The sequence below is a fragment of the Aspergillus caelatus genome (assembly GCF_009193585.1).
Source record: "Aspergillus caelatus strain CBS 763.97 unplaced genomic scaffold BDV27scaffold_14, whole genome shotgun sequence".
NCBI lineage: Eukaryota > Fungi > Ascomycota > Eurotiomycetes > Eurotiales > Aspergillaceae > Aspergillus > Aspergillus caelatus.
Genome location: NW_022475277.1, coordinates 138871 through 154455, shown reverse-complemented (window position 1 = coordinate 154455; position 15585 = coordinate 138871). Strand labels below are relative to the sequence as shown.

General features: G+C 46.9%; 7 protein-coding genes and 1 non-coding gene across 8 annotated transcripts; 7 read left to right on the top strand and 1 right to left on the bottom strand.

Moving 5' to 3' along the window:
• Positions 1 to 42: 42 nt before the first annotated feature.
• BDV27DRAFT_141413 (uncharacterized protein) lies at positions 43 to 1632 on the top strand (the record flags this gene model as incomplete). The annotated part of the gene is made up of 10 exons (XM_032069814.1): positions 43 to 83; positions 174 to 204; positions 241 to 481; positions 512 to 517; positions 548 to 843; positions 877 to 1034; positions 1068 to 1292; positions 1326 to 1352; positions 1383 to 1405; positions 1445 to 1632. The coding sequence occupies 10 exons, from the start codon at positions 43 to 45 to the stop codon at positions 1630 to 1632; spliced, it is 1236 nt and encodes a 411-aa protein (XP_031932292.1).
• On the bottom strand, positions 1535 to 4229 carry BDV27DRAFT_166151 (threonine/serine exporter family protein). The gene has a single exon (XM_032074117.1). The coding sequence runs from the start codon at positions 4207 to 4209 to the stop codon at positions 1768 to 1770; it is 2442 nt and encodes an 813-aa protein (XP_031932291.1). The 5' UTR covers positions 4210 to 4229; the 3' UTR covers positions 1535 to 1767.
• A 1952-nt stretch (positions 4230 to 6181) lies between these two features.
• On the top strand, positions 6182 to 7185 carry BDV27DRAFT_153284 (RTA1 like protein-domain-containing protein; the record flags this gene model as incomplete). The annotated part of the gene is made up of 3 exons (XM_032071755.1): positions 6182 to 6371; positions 6436 to 6684; positions 6755 to 7185. The coding sequence occupies 3 exons, from the start codon at positions 6182 to 6184 to the stop codon at positions 7183 to 7185; spliced, it is 870 nt and encodes a 289-aa protein (XP_031932290.1).
• A 424-nt stretch (positions 7186 to 7609) lies between these two features.
• Positions 7610 to 7681, top strand: BDV27DRAFT_t29. The gene has a single exon. It is a non-coding gene; the product is annotated as a tRNA-Arg (tRNA).
• Positions 7682 to 9306: 1625 nt separating this feature from the next.
• BDV27DRAFT_121241 (alpha/beta fold hydrolase) lies at positions 9307 to 10452 on the top strand. Its single transcript, XM_032065313.1, has one exon. It carries the CDS (start codon positions 9428 to 9430, stop codon positions 10382 to 10384), a length of 957 nt encoding a protein of 318 aa, XP_031932289.1. The 5' UTR covers positions 9307 to 9427; the 3' UTR covers positions 10385 to 10452.
• A 736-nt stretch (positions 10453 to 11188) lies between these two features.
• On the top strand, positions 11189 to 12409 carry BDV27DRAFT_121240 (putative choline kinase). The gene has a single exon (XM_032065312.1). It carries the CDS (start codon positions 11247 to 11249, stop codon positions 12381 to 12383), a length of 1137 nt encoding a protein of 378 aa, XP_031932288.1. The 5' UTR covers positions 11189 to 11246; the 3' UTR covers positions 12384 to 12409.
• An 882-nt stretch (positions 12410 to 13291) lies between these two features.
• Positions 13292 to 13725, top strand: BDV27DRAFT_121239 (uncharacterized protein). Its single transcript, XM_032065311.1, has one exon. It carries the CDS (start codon positions 13387 to 13389, stop codon positions 13621 to 13623), a length of 237 nt encoding a protein of 78 aa, XP_031932287.1. The 5' UTR covers positions 13292 to 13386; the 3' UTR covers positions 13624 to 13725.
• A 404-nt stretch (positions 13726 to 14129) lies between these two features.
• BDV27DRAFT_121238 (ankyrin repeat-containing domain protein) lies at positions 14130 to 15411 on the top strand. Its single transcript, XM_032065310.1, has one exon. It carries the CDS (start codon positions 14292 to 14294, stop codon positions 15261 to 15263), a length of 972 nt encoding a protein of 323 aa, XP_031932286.1. The 5' UTR covers positions 14130 to 14291; the 3' UTR covers positions 15264 to 15411.
• Positions 15412 to 15585: the final 174 nt, after the last annotated feature.

The following is a 15585-nucleotide window of genomic DNA, read 5'->3' as shown; positions in this document are numbered from 1 at the left end:
CAACAACAGTCTACTACTAATTACTTCCTACTCATCACCGATATGGGCTGTAGAGGACTATGGAATCTACACATCCATTGTCAGTAAGACCAGAATACCTCTCTAATTCACTAACGCTCACCCACCCCTCTAGGAACATGGTACCGCTCGTATCATCCTCGGGCACTGATAAGCCATCCGGATGATAAACGGACATTGCGAACGGTTAGAGAAGTACTTGATAAACCCTCCGATCTTAAGGGATGGGTGCTATCTCCATGCCCCAGTCCGATTCAATCGAATTTAGATTACGTATACACTATCGACCACGATGCAGATGTTTTCATAATCTCGCTCTGGGGAGAGCCCGACGGTATCTTGGTACCAACAGCGATACGAGTCGACCTAACTAGATTTCATGAAGAGGATTTCAGCCTCTCTATCAACCATCCCCTTCCACGATCTGAGTATTTGGTCGGAGATAGTATCAGCGTGGTCAACAGTTGTCCGTATACACTACTACTAAATTTAGAATTTGGTCTCCCAACTCCCATGAATGAGCTTCAAGAGCGATTCTTTACAGCCTTTGTCTTCTTATGGCGCTTCTATATCGATGACCCCTTGACATGGAGATACACTTCTCCCGTCTTCAAATTGCTATGCATAGCTCTGCTACGCCTTGCTGCCTGGGACTTTGAATTGTGCCCCAACTTGGACTTTGGAAACGTTGAACTTCCAATTTCCTTCTCCTCCGCTTCATCCTGGAGCTACCCCATGACAGACATATATTGGTTCCATAGGTATCTTGTAGTTTTACACGAAGACATCAGGCCCGTGAACATGAGGAATGAAGCTCTTATGAAAGTGAAATCATATATCAACAATCTCGACTACGAGTGCAATAACGTCCACATGATCCTTATCTCACCATGTCATGTTGCCTTTATGGAACTGTCCCATGACACCATCTTAGCCTCCAAAAACCTACCCCTGTTGACCAGTTTATCAGCAAAACAATGCTCACCGGGATTTCGTGCTCTTTCCCGGATTCTAACGTCAGATTGCTGGAAGAAATTCCAAGCTTGCAGAGAAACATGGAACCATAACCTCTCACCTGAGATTCTCCACAATATTGTCCACTCACTGGACCCGCGAGATACCGTCTCATTTTCACAAGCTTCCTTTATAGCCGAGCAATGCTATTATGCCACAATCCCTCAGATGAAGAACACCGTCCTACAAAGCTTCAAATCATCTATCCCATGCTGTGGCAAACGTAGTAACTTAGAGGAGCAGGGCATCTGTTGCTCTCAGTGCCTTTCCTGGCAACACATGGAATGCATTAGTCTTCAAAATCGACCCTTGGACAATCAGTATGTTTGTTCAGATTGTTCCGAGAATAGAACCTGTACGACACTTAACCCCGGTCAGATCAACAGAACCAGCGGTCGAATAAGAAGAGAAGGACATCCGATCAAAGTTGGATGTTCTGAGCGGTTGTTTCGACTCCGACTCTCTAAGCCTTCCCAGCTGCGGCCAGGGCTACGGTTTATGGGAAATCTATGGGCAGGGCCCCCTAATCTTATAGATTACACAATTCTGTTCAACGGAGCATTTTCCGGCTTGGCTTATGGGTTGGAAATTAGAAGGTAGTGAATTAGAACCGTGTAGACTTTGGTGACGATAGAACATGCAAGCCAAGCCATACATACATGACTATTTACCGTAGACATCCAAATATTCTGTTAAATATTAAAGCCCACCCCCAAATACTACAAAGCAGGGAAACTAGAAACTAAACAAGCCACTCCTCCTCTTCCCCAAGGGATAAACCACCAAAGCTGCCACAAACAATCCCACCGTGATCCCGATCGCAACCTGCACCATCCCGAACCCCAAATCCTGCACGGACTTCTGCTGTCCCACGCCAGCAGAGCTTGTATCCCCATGACTAGCATTACGGGTGATATTCGACCGAATAGCATCCGCCGACTCAACACCCGCAATCAACGACCCAGACGCCGCAAGCCCAGACGGAACGAGGACAAATATCCCCGGTAAAATAGCCGTAGCTGCATGGCCGTGCCAGAGTCGACTGTACAGGTTCCCCATGACCCCTATAGCGAATGCGCCGACGGTGTTGGCGACCTGGGTATTTGTCCCGAGACGTTTGGTGACGAAGTAATTTGTTACGTAGCCTGTGAAGGAGATGATGACCATTACCGGGCCTTGTTTCCATTTCCCCTGGTTGATGATCAGGAGACAGATGGAGAAGGCGATGACGAAGGGGAAGCGGGCGACGTAGGGGTTCCTGAAGCCCAGGATGTTGGGGCAGGTTGTGTTAGATGTTGCGGTGCGGTCGATCAGGCCGTAAATGGTTGTTCCGACTGTGACGCCGTAGCCTAGGAAGAGGGAGTAGATGATTGCGTAGACCATGCGGATGGAGCCTGGGACTATCTTGTGAGACTGTAGTTCCAGACTGCTGCAGAGGACTGTGTAGCCGGGGAGGATGAGGGCGATGGAGGATTGGGCGATGGCGGAGAAACAGAAGAGGTATTGGTGTGGCTTGCCGTGGATGGTGGTTGTTATGCTGCCGATGGCACGCGCAATGAATGAGGTCAGCACTGCGGCTGTTACTTCGAAGACATTTGAGTAGAGGACTGAGCGTGGGGCAATGACATGTTGCATGATGCCGAGCAGACAGCCGTTGAAGAAGATGATAGGCATGTCGATGGGTCTGGCGCCGAAGGCGAACGGACCGACCATGGCGGTGGCTAGGCCGCAGACTAGCACGATGATTAGTTTGTTGTACCGGGGTTTTCGTTTCATGATGTCTTCTAATTCTTGGGTTGCTTCTTCGATTCCTATCACGTCGTGGATGACGTTTTTGTAGATATCGTGAGTCTCGGAAAGACGCCCTAGGTCGACGCCTTGCGAGACGCGGACGAGTTTTACTTCTGCAGTTCGTGTTGAAGGGTCGTCGAAGGACATTATCATGCACCCGGGCACGTAGAGATACTGGCTATCGACTTGGAGGACCTTCGCGGTCATTTGCATGTATTCCTCTAACCGATGCGTGGGGGCCCCAAAGACCATGAGTGCCTTGCAAAGCTGCATGATGTATCTCTCTCGCGCAATAATCTGTGCAATGTGCAGGGTAATTTGGATCTCATCCTCAAGCCTCATATTCCCGGGCGACTGTTTGCTGCGCCGTTTCGAGGCAGCCGTGAGCACTTCACTCGAAACCGGCGTGCTCGCTCCACTGACATTCGTCGAGGCGGTAGCCAGAGCATTAGGCGACATATTCGGTGGCTTCTTATACCATTTCATTTTCCGTGGCGTAGCTGTCCCAGATGCGCTCCCACTTAGAGGAGTCCCCATCTCCCTGGGAGACTGACTACTGGTTGATGGTGCGCCTATATGCGCATGATCCAGGGCTCCATTGAGTTTCAGAAGCTGTGACAAGACACCCCCAGTACTACCACGACGTCTTATTACTGCCCCATTCCACGCATCAGCAGGACTACCCCAGTAATCCGGACCCTTGTGCGGATAGTGTTTGTTATGTCTGGGACGATGATAAGCCATCTGGTCCTCAGACATTTCCCGAACAAGACGATGGGCCTCAGAGCTCGATCTACCGTGGTCATACCCCTTCTCGGAAAGTGTGAGCTCGCTACCTGCCGCCGAATCAGGACGATACTGCATAGCTCGCACAACCTTTTCATCCGAAGGTGGGCGCCCAAGCTGAGTCGCGAACTCTCTCATTTTCTTTGTTGCCGCATGTCTGAGCTCGTTAAGTCGGCCTAGAAACGAGCCATTGGTAGTACCAGGGTCAGAAGGATGAGCAAATGACTCTTTCTCAAAATCCACACTATCTGTCCCGCGGGGCTGGGCAAGATAAATCGATCGTTTCCTCGGCCGTGCCTCGGTGATATCTATAGACCCCTGAGTCGGGCGATGATGACTTTCAGGCGGTGATGCGTCGGGTGAGTCCTCTGATTCCGTGTCGACATCGCCATACTCGTATCTCAAGTCTGTTCCGAAATGGACCCGATGGCGAGACGGCGACACGCTGGTCGGGCTGACGCTCTGTGGATTGGTCTCTTGTGTCTCGGCATGCTGCTCAGGTGTTCCTTGCTCAGGTGTATCTGGGCTCTGATTCTCGACGCTCCGGTAGCTGATTAATGAACTCTGGCTCGCTTCACTGTCGCGGCGGTCCTCGGGCATTGGGGGTGGGCTGGTTGGAGGCGGTATGAATACGCCCGTGAGTGGAGCTGTCGGATGTAGGAAGTCTAGCTCTGTACGATGAAGAAATGGACTGTTTATGGTGTCTCGGGTGTATATGAAAATATCCAAGGTTAGGATAGGGCGATGTTGTTTATATCCAGATACGAGTGAGGCATAAAAATCAGCAAAACCACATGGCTAGGAAGGTTCTGGGAAGTCGAATAAACTTCACAATGACCCGCAGTCACAACAGCATTAGTCCCTCCAAGAGCAATAGAATTAAAAGTCTGGAAACAATGGAAAAACGGAAAACATCTACTGGACGCTCATCTAAGAATAGAAAAGGAGTAGTACAGGCTGCAGCATGGAAAACCAGAACGGGTCCTACCACGGGTAGATCAACGTCATATAAAGATCAGCGCACGATAACACCGCCAAAAAGCACCACTAGCAGCCTTATCGGAGTGGACAGCTGGTGTGGAACTCCCTGGACGTTGCATTGGAAGAAGAGTCTATGACGCAAACGGGCAGTATGTGGGTCCTTAAGAATTTCGGAGTTTTCAAATATATATACGACCTGTAGACGTTATCACACCGGCTTGAGCATTACTAAGTGATTACTCTAAAGATCATCTCAACACCTTTTTACTTGGAAATTGTTGCCCATTTTGTAGTATGCGATTGTGCTACAGAGTCGATCACTCAGTCGGAGTGAAAATATTTTGACCCATGTGAAAGCTTTAAATGTGGATCGCCGAAGGTCTAGACATTAGCTCTCAACTTAGAAATTCGATAGATCCAATCTAGAACCATCGGTATAGTCCTGTCAACGCTTGATTTGAGCATTTATCGGCCATTGCTCAATCGCGGAACTCTCTGTACCCGAGAAGATCCCGGCGACAAATCGGAATCGGAACCAGTTTAAGATTCACAGTGCGCAAGCCTCGGGATCTCTGAGAGGAAGCCGAGAAAGCTTAAAGCAGGTCGATTGTGGCCTGGAATATGAGGCAATTGCGTACGCTTGACAGATGTCGCTATGTTTTGCTCTATGTATAGGCTTTGGATACCTTTAAAGTCAGTGATCGCCCTTTACATGACCCCAAATTAGTTAGCGATTGAGTCAAATTCCGGTTGAAGACGTGTCAATCCTTTAGAGTGCTGTAAGTCATGTAGTATTTCCCGAGCCACGTTGAATGTATAGAAGCACATTATACGGGTGCCAGGCTAAGAGCATCGGGAAATTCTCCAATGAACCAAAACTTAGAATGTGTGTAGATGTTTAGGGAATGTGAGGCTACACGGTTTCTCATGATTCCCTGATTAGATGGGGTAAATACTCGTCCATAATTGACGACGCGTCTAAGCAAAGAAAGCCCATGTCTAGGTCAAGCTGGGAGTCAGGGTTCCTACTCTACCGGCCTCACTGAAGATTGCTTGGGAGCGAGTACGAGAGGGAGACGAAAACGAGGCAAACGAGGAAATAAATACCCTAGTACTAATCTCTCAGCTAAACGCTCCTTACTCTATTAATATCCCCTGTGGGTCTCCTAAGATTTAAACTACCGTGCGGCTTTCCCGAACGCGAGAACGAAAACGAATCCGACGAGAAAATAGCATTGAGAACCTGAATAACCTCTGCTGGTGCAATTTCAACAACATATCTGGGAGGATATAATCTGAAACAGCTCCACATAGTTCATACATAGCCCTTTTTACTTAATCTCTGTTGCTGCCAAGGAAGGCTATTAGAAGTATGGAGGTCTTCAGTTTCTGGCCTATGATTACTGGCTATGCCACCGTATTTTCCAATATGATTTCTCGTCTGCCTAGTTTTCTTCATTCCTTATATATCTGCGGTGTCTCTTAGAGACTAAATTTTACAGCGCCCTTGTCAATTGTGCCGACCTTGTTCTTCCACGACCATCTCATACACTCTTTTGTATTGAAGGATACCCAGCAGCAGCAGATAAACATGAATACACGTCGTGCAGACAGTGACCCAACAGGGGATGCAGTATCATTCTCCTTCTATCACTATGATCCGAGCATGGCCGGTGCCGTTATCTTTATCATTCTTTTCGCTGGAACAACGCTCTTTCATATTTACCAGATGGTCAGAACCCGAACTTGGTTCTTCATCCCTTTTGTGATTGGAGGCATATGTCAGTGACACTTTTCTCGGGGGAATAGAACGCTTTCATGAATAGGTAATGCTAACTCAAGTAGTTGAGGTACTCGGCTACATAGGGCGCGCCCTGTCCAGTGGGGAGTCTCCAAACTGGACCCTGGGACCATATCTCATCCAAACCTTGTTCCTTCTTCTCGCTCCAGCCCTGCTCGCCGCTTCTATATACATGTACCTCGGACGAATAATACTGGTTCTACGAGCCGAGTCTCACGCAATCATGAGAAAGAAATGGCTGACCAAAGTCTTCGTGACGGGTGATGTCCTGTCTTTCCTCCTGCAAGGTTCTGGTTAGTATTGAGTCGACTTACAACCATTCAACAACTGTAAGAACACTGCTAAGTATTGCTTCAACTATAGGCGGCGGTATCCAAAGCGGCGGCAGTCTTGACAGTATGAAGCTAGGAGAGAAAATAATCGTCATCGGCCTTTTCGTCCAAATATTCTTCTTTGGCTTTTTTATCGTCACGGCAGGCTCATTCGACTTGAAATTAAAGAAATACCCTATTCCGCGATGCCACTCCGCCCAGATCCCCTGGAGAAAACATATGAATGTGTTATACGCATCGAGCATGCTGATCATGATCCGGTCTGTATTCCGCTTGATTGAGTATCTGCAGGGGAACAATGGGTATCTGCTGCATCATGAAATTTTCCTATATATCTTTGATGCGGTGCTGATATTTATCACGATGGTGATCTTCAATATCTGCCACCCGAGTGAAATTGGCCGGCTTTTGGCTAATGAGGCGGATTATGAACTCAAAGATACGTTTGGTGTTGTACCGTGACAGTTGCCTTGTATATATTGCAGACGAGACGGCGTTCATTAATATCGAAATATGTTCAGTATATGAAGATTCGTTGTGTGGTTCTTGCAGTATTGTAAGGTTATGGGATTTACCAGAATTAGAGGAAGAGAGTTTTCGATATAGTGAGAGAAAGATACAAACAAGAGGGAATATTAAAGATATATAATCCCAGGTGAACATAATGGTGGGCTCTAGGAATCAATGCAGGCTGAACTGCACTTACTGCGTCAACGAAATACTAGTAAATAGGGATCAAAGCTTCTTTTGCACTGGACCACCATGGCCATTTCTTTGTGGTAAATGCATGAAGGCTTTACTCTCGTGTGCTTGTATGTATCCTCCAGGGGTGATACTAATTCTTTTTTCTTATAAAAGAAATTAATGCACCGTAAACTCAACAATTGGCCGGCTGGCCCAATGGCAAGGCGCTTGACTACGAATCAAGAGATTGCAGGTTCGATCCCTGCGTCGGTCAGAATTTTTGGTTTTTGCCACCAGGGTTCCATATCTTTCCGAATATGAAAAGTTGTGGATCTTCAGGGCAAGCTTTTTTACCGACGTTGCCGGGCTGTCATGTGATTGGCCAGCGGTGCCAAGTATATCAACCACCTTCAATGTAATCAGGAAGGATATTCATCATTGTGTACGACTCTGTGGCAGTGGTCATATGAAAGATAATCTCATGTATATGGATCTGTTACAGAATTCCTTCTTGTAGCATTCGTCATATCTCCTTTGAGTATAGCGCGGTCGGTTCCTGGATGATTTCCCCTTCAAGCTGCACTTTGCGCCCGTCAAGCAGACCGTACCCGGTGAATTGGATTCATATGTCCGTGCTGAAGGACCAGGACGGTCTGGCGTACTTTGAGCCGTTGAAGGGATTGGCATTGGATGGGGTCTTGGGATTGGTGCATTTCGACGACGAAGTGGGGAGTAAACGTCGGATTAAAGCTGCGCATGAGGCTACCAGAAGGAGGTTCAGTGTGGCAACTGAGTGTGGAATGGGAAAAATGCTGACAGAACACCTCGACAGAATCTTAAGCATTTCGAAAGACGTGATGGAACCTATTTACTAGGCGGGCACGAGAGGCTCTTGTCTGACAGACGGATATCTATCACTTGCTGTTATATATTCTTTACTCGTTATAAATAGTAGGCTACATAATGGACTCGTGTTTACTTCAGGGCCCCCTGCTAGGCAACCTCAATGGCGGTCTGGCCCCAAACAACTTCTATCTGCCCCGAAAATATCCAAAAGTATTCTTTCTCACGATACCTATCGTCAATAACCCGTGACTCAGCATAAGAAGGTTGGGCTGGTTGGGGATAGGTCCTGGCTATGACACTCGAACTGGGAGTTTTGCGACTCACCTGGCGCCAATTCTCCTATTTCGTCGTTTCCTAAGTATATACGACCATTAGGTATGGAAAACAAGGCTTCCCGCCAGCTCATTCTTATTTACACCGCAGGAAATTCGCCGGGTCAATAGGTAAACACCTAGCCTAGTGAGAGTTAATTAAAACAGGATGATCTATTCCCGAATAATCTATGGATCAGCCGATTGGAACCCTCGGATATCACGAAGCTTCTACTCTTACCAACCCTCTAATATATTAACTAACTAGTTAGTTAACTAAATACGCCAAATAAAAAGGGTCAACCCATTACTAACGGAACCCCTTACAGACCCCTATACTAAAAAGCGTTTAGTACGTAAAATAAGCCTGGACCCTAAAGCGGGACACAGTAGTATTTACCCCTCATTATATTACGAAGTGGGCACTACTTACTGATGACATTATTACATGTAACTATAATATGATCAGAGACTTTCCACGGGCATTGCTACTGAAGAGGAAATCTTCGCGGAATGATGCCTTGATATCATGTCACAAACCCTGCATGAAATCACGCATATCGAGACATTGACTGGCGTTGATCCATGTGGCTATGCAAGCGCGGGCTCAAAATTTGCGACTAAGAAGGGCTAAGCGGCAACGCTAAGCATCCTTGCCGTCGTTGCTTCAACCCCAACCCCGCCGTCATGGGCTCCTCACTATATAAACTGGCTCTCTGCCTCTCCATTACTCTATCCCTTCATCATACCGCCATACCACACCACACTAGACACCAGCGCCAGGGTAGTCTATAAGTTGCAACTAGTTTGACTGGTGCAGGGCCTCATTAAAACTACAAATCTTATAGAATTATCACCCCACAATGTCTTCCTCAATCCTCACTTCAAACGCGACGCTCGTCAACATTGGCACTCATTCCCTCGCCCTCTATGCCCATGGCCCAGAACCGAGCAGCTCGAAAGATCCCGTCGTCCTATTCGTATCGGGCGTAGCAAGCTCCAGTCTCAACTGGGCAGCCGTAGTACGGCTACTTCCTCCTTCGTTGCGAAGCTACACCTACGACCGTTCCGGCTATCGCAACTCCGGGCCCTCACCGCTCGAGCCCACAGCCGAGAATATTGCTCTGGAGCTTTCTCTCCTAATTAAAAAGGCTCCCATCCTGAACCCTCTGATCATTGTGGGACATTCCTGGGCTGGTGTGCTTATCAACGAATTCATCGCCCTTACAGGGAACGGCCCACATATCGCTGGCCTGGTGCTCGTCGATGCGAACTACGAGACTATGCCAGAGGTGCTGAATGTAAATGATCCAATTCTTGGGGTCATTGCCGAGGGGGTCCACCCATACACTGGTAGGGGCATTGACACTGAGCATAAATTGACGCAGGAAGAGTGGGATGCGTTTAACAGCGACCAATTTTCGGAGAAATGTATGTTGATTGGGGAGAAGGAGGATGGTGAGCATTACCTACCAAGTTTTGAGACGTTGCGGAAGAAGGAGCTACGTAAGAGGCAGCCACTGGTTGGAGATAAGCCAGTTTATGTTATTGGGGGTATGCGGAGTAGGGATTGGAGTGGGTTGTATAAGGCGGGTGTTGAGAAGGGGAATGGAACTGAAGAGCAGAGAAGCCATGTTAGGGAGTTGATTCGGACGGCTGATGAGAAGTCTGAAGGTCTTATGAAGGAATTTCTGAAGCTGTCTACAAAGAGCATGCTTGTGTTTGCCCGTGAGAGTGGACACTTTGTCCAGTTAACTCAGCCGGATGTTGTTGTTGATGGTGTAAAATGGGTCCTAGATAACTTTCAAACATCTCCTTAGATGGGGATGCCAAATAGCGAACGCTTTATATTAAGACGTATCATTCATGGATATCTAGGGAATCATTGTAAGATACTAGACAGTGCGTCACAGAGCTGCGACCGCCAAACTATGTCCCAAGTAATTTAGAAAGGGTCTGCATGTACTTTCACTTACTTTAAAGGTACTTTGTTCTGAAAGGTAGGGGTTTTCTATAAGCCACGCGTACTTAGGGAAAGATGCATTCTAGGATAGAAAGTTCCGAGTCTCTATTCATTTATTTTTTAATATCATATTTTCCAGGGTGTTACGGCTTATCTAATATTCTGAGATATAGAATTATATCAACGACGTGTATCACCCTATATTACACGAGTAATTGGAGATAATGACATAGAAATTATTATAAAAATAACCCAAGCAACACTAAGAGTAATATTTCTAGTTAAAGTACGGCTTCATGTAATATAGTATAGAACTATGGATAGACAGAAGTAGAGTTGTAGAGATAGGATTTAAAAGATAGACGGAGCTGTTAGAGCAGAAATTATGGAACGGTATAGAATACAGGACAAGTGTATATCTCCTAGTCTTGGTAGTTCCCATATATAATAGTAGATATTACCATTGCATGACTAGCCAAAGGCCCTCGGTCGAGAATAAACGAAAGACTGGAGATCAGTTTGGTGCTAAACTACTTCGGGACCCCGATACGGTTTTTCAGCGCTACACCAATAATTCTCGCGATTGAACCGTCATAAATGTTCAATGATTGCATAGTAACCTGAAAGGTTGTCCCGCATTGCTAGCATATATTTTATCCTAGTCACCCCTTTGCCTTTCTTCGTATGTCCGAGGGCACCCAGTCACACATCAAAGCAAGATGGCCACCTTAACTCCCGTCCCTGTGAGACTTCCTAAAGACAAAGCACCGACTCAAAATAATGTCAGGGACATTATCGGCACATTCCTGACGAAAGAATGGCCATCTGTGGATCCAGAAACCTTGACCGTGTCATACCATGCGTCGTTTGCCAACGCCCACTGTCCTGTGGAGCGACCGAGGCCCGCTGCGGGTACACCCACTGAGCCCTTGAAGGTGTTCATCAAATTCCATAATGACACCGGGGGGAGTCTCGAAATCTTCAAGCCTCTGGCACCAACGAAGCACGAGGAAGCACTTCTCTGTTACGAGTACGGTCGAACCGGACTGGGAGCCAAAGTCTATGGATTCTTCAAGACACAGGATGGCACACTCGGCAGAATCGATGAGTTTCTGGATGCACGTAACATGGCACCGGAGGATGTTGAGGATTCGGTCATCAGAGCGGATGTTGCTAAAGCACTGGCAACGTTTCATGTCTTGGACATGTCACTGGAGAAAAAGGCAGTGGAATCATACTATGAAGCTGTCATCAATGGACTCAGGAAGTACCACAAGATGGACAAGTTGAAGGCGCTTGGGAAAGAAGGAGGTATCACTATCGACCAACTAGTTGACTACGACTTTGGAGGGCGGCTGAGAAATGTGACGGACAAGCTGGAATCCATAGGAGGAAAGACAGGATGGTGTATTCATGACATTCAATTCATGAACGTAATGGTGAAAAATGATCCGAAGGAAGGGGAGAGCAAAGTTACCCTGATTGACTTTGAGTTCGTCATGCAGAACTACCGAGCATTTGACATCGGTGGGCACTTCATGCAAAAGATGTTCAAATGGTTTGATGAGGAGAGCAGGATAGCAGCTTGCAGGAAATATACGGAAGAGGAGAAGAGACACTTCTGTGACGAGTATGCTAGAGAGTGGAACAAAGTGACAGGTGATTCAGATACTGGGGATCAGGTGTTCCTGGAATCCGAATACGGATATTTGTTGGCTATCACTTTTGACATCCACAACATGCTATGTTTCATGGATGAACAAGATGACAAGGATCCATTGAACCTGCTCGGGCTAAACAAGCTGTTCGATGAGTTTGTGGATCAGTATGCCAAACTTAATTTAGAAGATTTATGATAAATAAAAGTGCATGTGTTCTCTTCTATTCCTCTGTTGTCTTATGCCACTTCTTACATGTGGTCCAGTGCTTAGTGCACTGGCGTTTTCGGTGTATTTCGGACTTGAAATGAGATAGTGATTATCATTTCTTTGTCCTCTTCCCGCGAGGACAATTGAAGAAGTGGCATAACTATTTCCCCATCCGCAAAGCTCCGGGAATTGTGCCTCATTATCTCATTCTTTTTCATGGTATAAAAGTGGAGAATTTATAAAAGGCAAGGTCTGGCATTGAAATAGGGACAGCAATTGCGAGCTGCGCAGTTTGTCAAGGTTTGCCAATGCTGTCCGTATTGAATTGGGCCTTGCAAGCTGTGGAGCTATTTTGTTTCGCGCCATTGGCGCAAGTATTTCCTGCAGCTGAACCATAGCGTAAGGGCTGGCGATTGCGAAGAGGCGAGGTATATTGTATTTATTGCGGATCGAACCCCTGACTCTGCTGAGACGGTGATGGTAGCGAACGAGAACCCTAGTGAGCTTTAAAACACCAAGGAATCGGGTGGATAGAGCTTTTAGATAGCTCTTAATCACTTCATAATAGGGTATTCTATAGAAATCGGCAAACGGCTTGGCAAACACTATCACTTCCCCGCTAAACGATTAAATCCCCACAGGATGAGTCAAGCCGCCTCGGAGTCTCCCCTCATAAACAATAGAACAAGATTCAATGGGACCCCATCCATATATGTCGACCTCATATTAACGACGATGGTATCCAAATTACCCACTGAGCTGCTGCATGCCATTGCAGATTTTTTGGAAGAAAATGACATTAATTCTCTCGCCCAATCGAACAGCTGTTTATTCTCTCGTTTGAATCCTGTCTTGTACCAAAGGAACATGCTACAGTCGGATGGCTGGGCACTTATCCATGCCATCATCAATCGCCAAAACCATGTAGTGGCATACGCACTCAGCATCGGAGCCACAATCCTGGGTGAGGCGCTTGCCCTTGCGGTTGAGGATGGACAGGAGCAAGTCGTGGAATGGCTTCTGTCTGTCAAGTTTGCTGATTTCTCCCCACAGTATGAATTCTATGGCCAATTCACCAATTGGACCTCTCAGGAGCGCATTGCTTCCAAGTGCACAGCAGCCAGCTCGCGATGTATTGAGCAACTCAAAGCTCGTCAGCAGTGGCAACGTCATGGCGCGTTTGATAATCGGTCACCTCTTTCACGGGCAGCTAGAGGAGGTCACTTGAGAATCGTGAATCTTTTGATTGAATTTAATGTTGGCTATCCGTCCGTCGAAGACTTGGATGGGAAGACTCCTCTCTTCCTGGCTGTAGAAAGGGGGTTTCTGGATATTGCCAAAGCTTTATTAAATACTGGGCAGTATGACCTGAATAAAACAGATAACGACTTCCAAACAGTGTTATCATACGCGGCCAGCTCTGGTAACTGTGAGATGGTACAGTGGTTGGTGAGCTGTGGAGGTGCAATCAACCTTAATCATCAAGATAGATCTGGTCAGACGGCGCTGCATTATGCTGCTGAACGCTCAGATGTGTCCACCGCGAAGTTGTTGATCGAGTCTGGCAGAATTGATCCAGACATTACAGATCAAAATGATGAGACACCACTCCATCTTGCTACTCGGCGCTCAAATGCATTGATCATGCCGCTGTTGTCTGAGGCCAGGGCAGTTGATCCGGGCTTACGAGTTAACAATAACTTGACACGGCTCTATTATTCTACGAAGAATTTTTATGCGTCCTATCCGATACTGTCCATCGAATCGGGCAGAGTACATAATAATCGTCGGACACCGCTTCATGGTGCTACTGAGCACGCACACGCGTCGCTCTCGGATCCCTTAACCGATTTGAGTCCACGGGACCTTAACATTTTGGAAGAACATGGCCAATGGATGCTCTCCCAGGCTATTCAGAATTCTGATACGTCGACTCTAAAACTTCTAATTGGTTCTGGCAAAGTTGACCTGGACCGGCCGGACGATGAAGGGCGCACACCGTTTTCACGTGCCGCCGAACACTCAGACAGATCCATTATGAAGCTATTAATTGACTCCGGCGGAGTCAATCTGGACTCTAAAGATAAAAATGGTAGAACGCCACTTTCCTACGCCGCCCAGTACTCAGATGCGTCGACTGTTAAGCTTTTGGTTGATTCTGGTACAGTCGATGTGGATTCCAAAGATAACCAAGGGCGAACACCGCTATCCTATGCTGTCCAACACATGGACCTAAGCAATCTAATTAGTTTGGTAAGGTTATGGTGCGATGATGAGGTTGAACCCGGGCTCAACCCAAATAATATTGTGCCCCGCAGGTCGCTTGCAGGCACTTCCACCTTGAAGACTTTGATCGATTGTGGCAAAGCCGACCCTAATTCAAGAGATACACACGGTCAGACACCGCTTGCATACGCCGCTGAATGTTCCGATGCAGCAACCATAAGGCTCTTGCTTGAGAGTCCTTTGGTTGACGTTGATGCAAAGGATAATGCAGGGAGAACACCGTTTTTTGAAGCTATTGCCAGTGGCAATTTCGCTGCAGCGGAGGTACTTCTTAACTCGAAGATGGTCAATCACAATCCTAGAGACAATCATGGATATGCACCGCTATTCGAATTTTTGGACCTTTACACTTATCTCGAAACCCTGAATGACGATCAGGTATTGGAATGGAACATCGAAGAGATCGTTAAAACAGGCTACAACCGTCTTCTGAAATTGCTGCTCAGAAGTAACGATGTTAGTTTTGATTTTCGAGATCATCTCGGCCAAACGCCCCTTTCATATGCTGCCGAAGAATGCGGATACTACGTTGTTAGGCTTATGATAGAATCGGGAAAAGTTGACCCGGCAGAGCTCTTGTGATGATAGTGAATCTCAGGAGTAATGTAGTTACAGCTGGACTTAGCTGCCACATAGTACATACACTCACGATACCAATTGTACGTGGTGCGTGGCTCATAGGCACCGGCCATCAATGAGACGTGTGCAATGCCCGCTGCAGGGAATACATCGAACGGGATTAAAATTTGATTAGGCAGCAAAGAAAACCAGGAAATACCATTATAAGGGAGACCAGAAGGACTCTACATAGAGGATAATAGAGGCAAGGTTCGTTGCTGGATGATATATTTAGGTAATTAAAAACTTGACACCCTGTTGCTGAACAGTCACTGTATCAGAAAGG

Bases quoted from the DNA above. Each gene is read 5' to 3' on its own strand.
- BDV27DRAFT_121238 (XM_032065310.1), top strand. From the start codon at position 14,292: ATGCTCTCCCAGGCTATTCAGAATTCTGATACGTCGACTCTAAAACTT.
- BDV27DRAFT_121239 (XM_032065311.1), top strand. From the start codon at position 13,387: ATGGACAGGAGCAAGTCGTGGAATGGCTTCTGTCTGTCAAGTTTGCTG.
- BDV27DRAFT_121240 (XM_032065312.1), top strand. From the start codon at position 11,247: ATGGCCACCTTAACTCCCGTCCCTGTGAGACTTCCTAAAGACAAAGCA.
- BDV27DRAFT_121241 (XM_032065313.1), top strand. From the start codon at position 9,428: ATGTCTTCCTCAATCCTCACTTCAAACGCGACGCTCGTCAACATTGGC.
- BDV27DRAFT_166151 (XM_032074117.1), bottom strand. From the start codon at position 4,209: ATGCCCGAGGACCGCCGCGACAGTGAAGCGAGCCAGAGTTCATTAATC.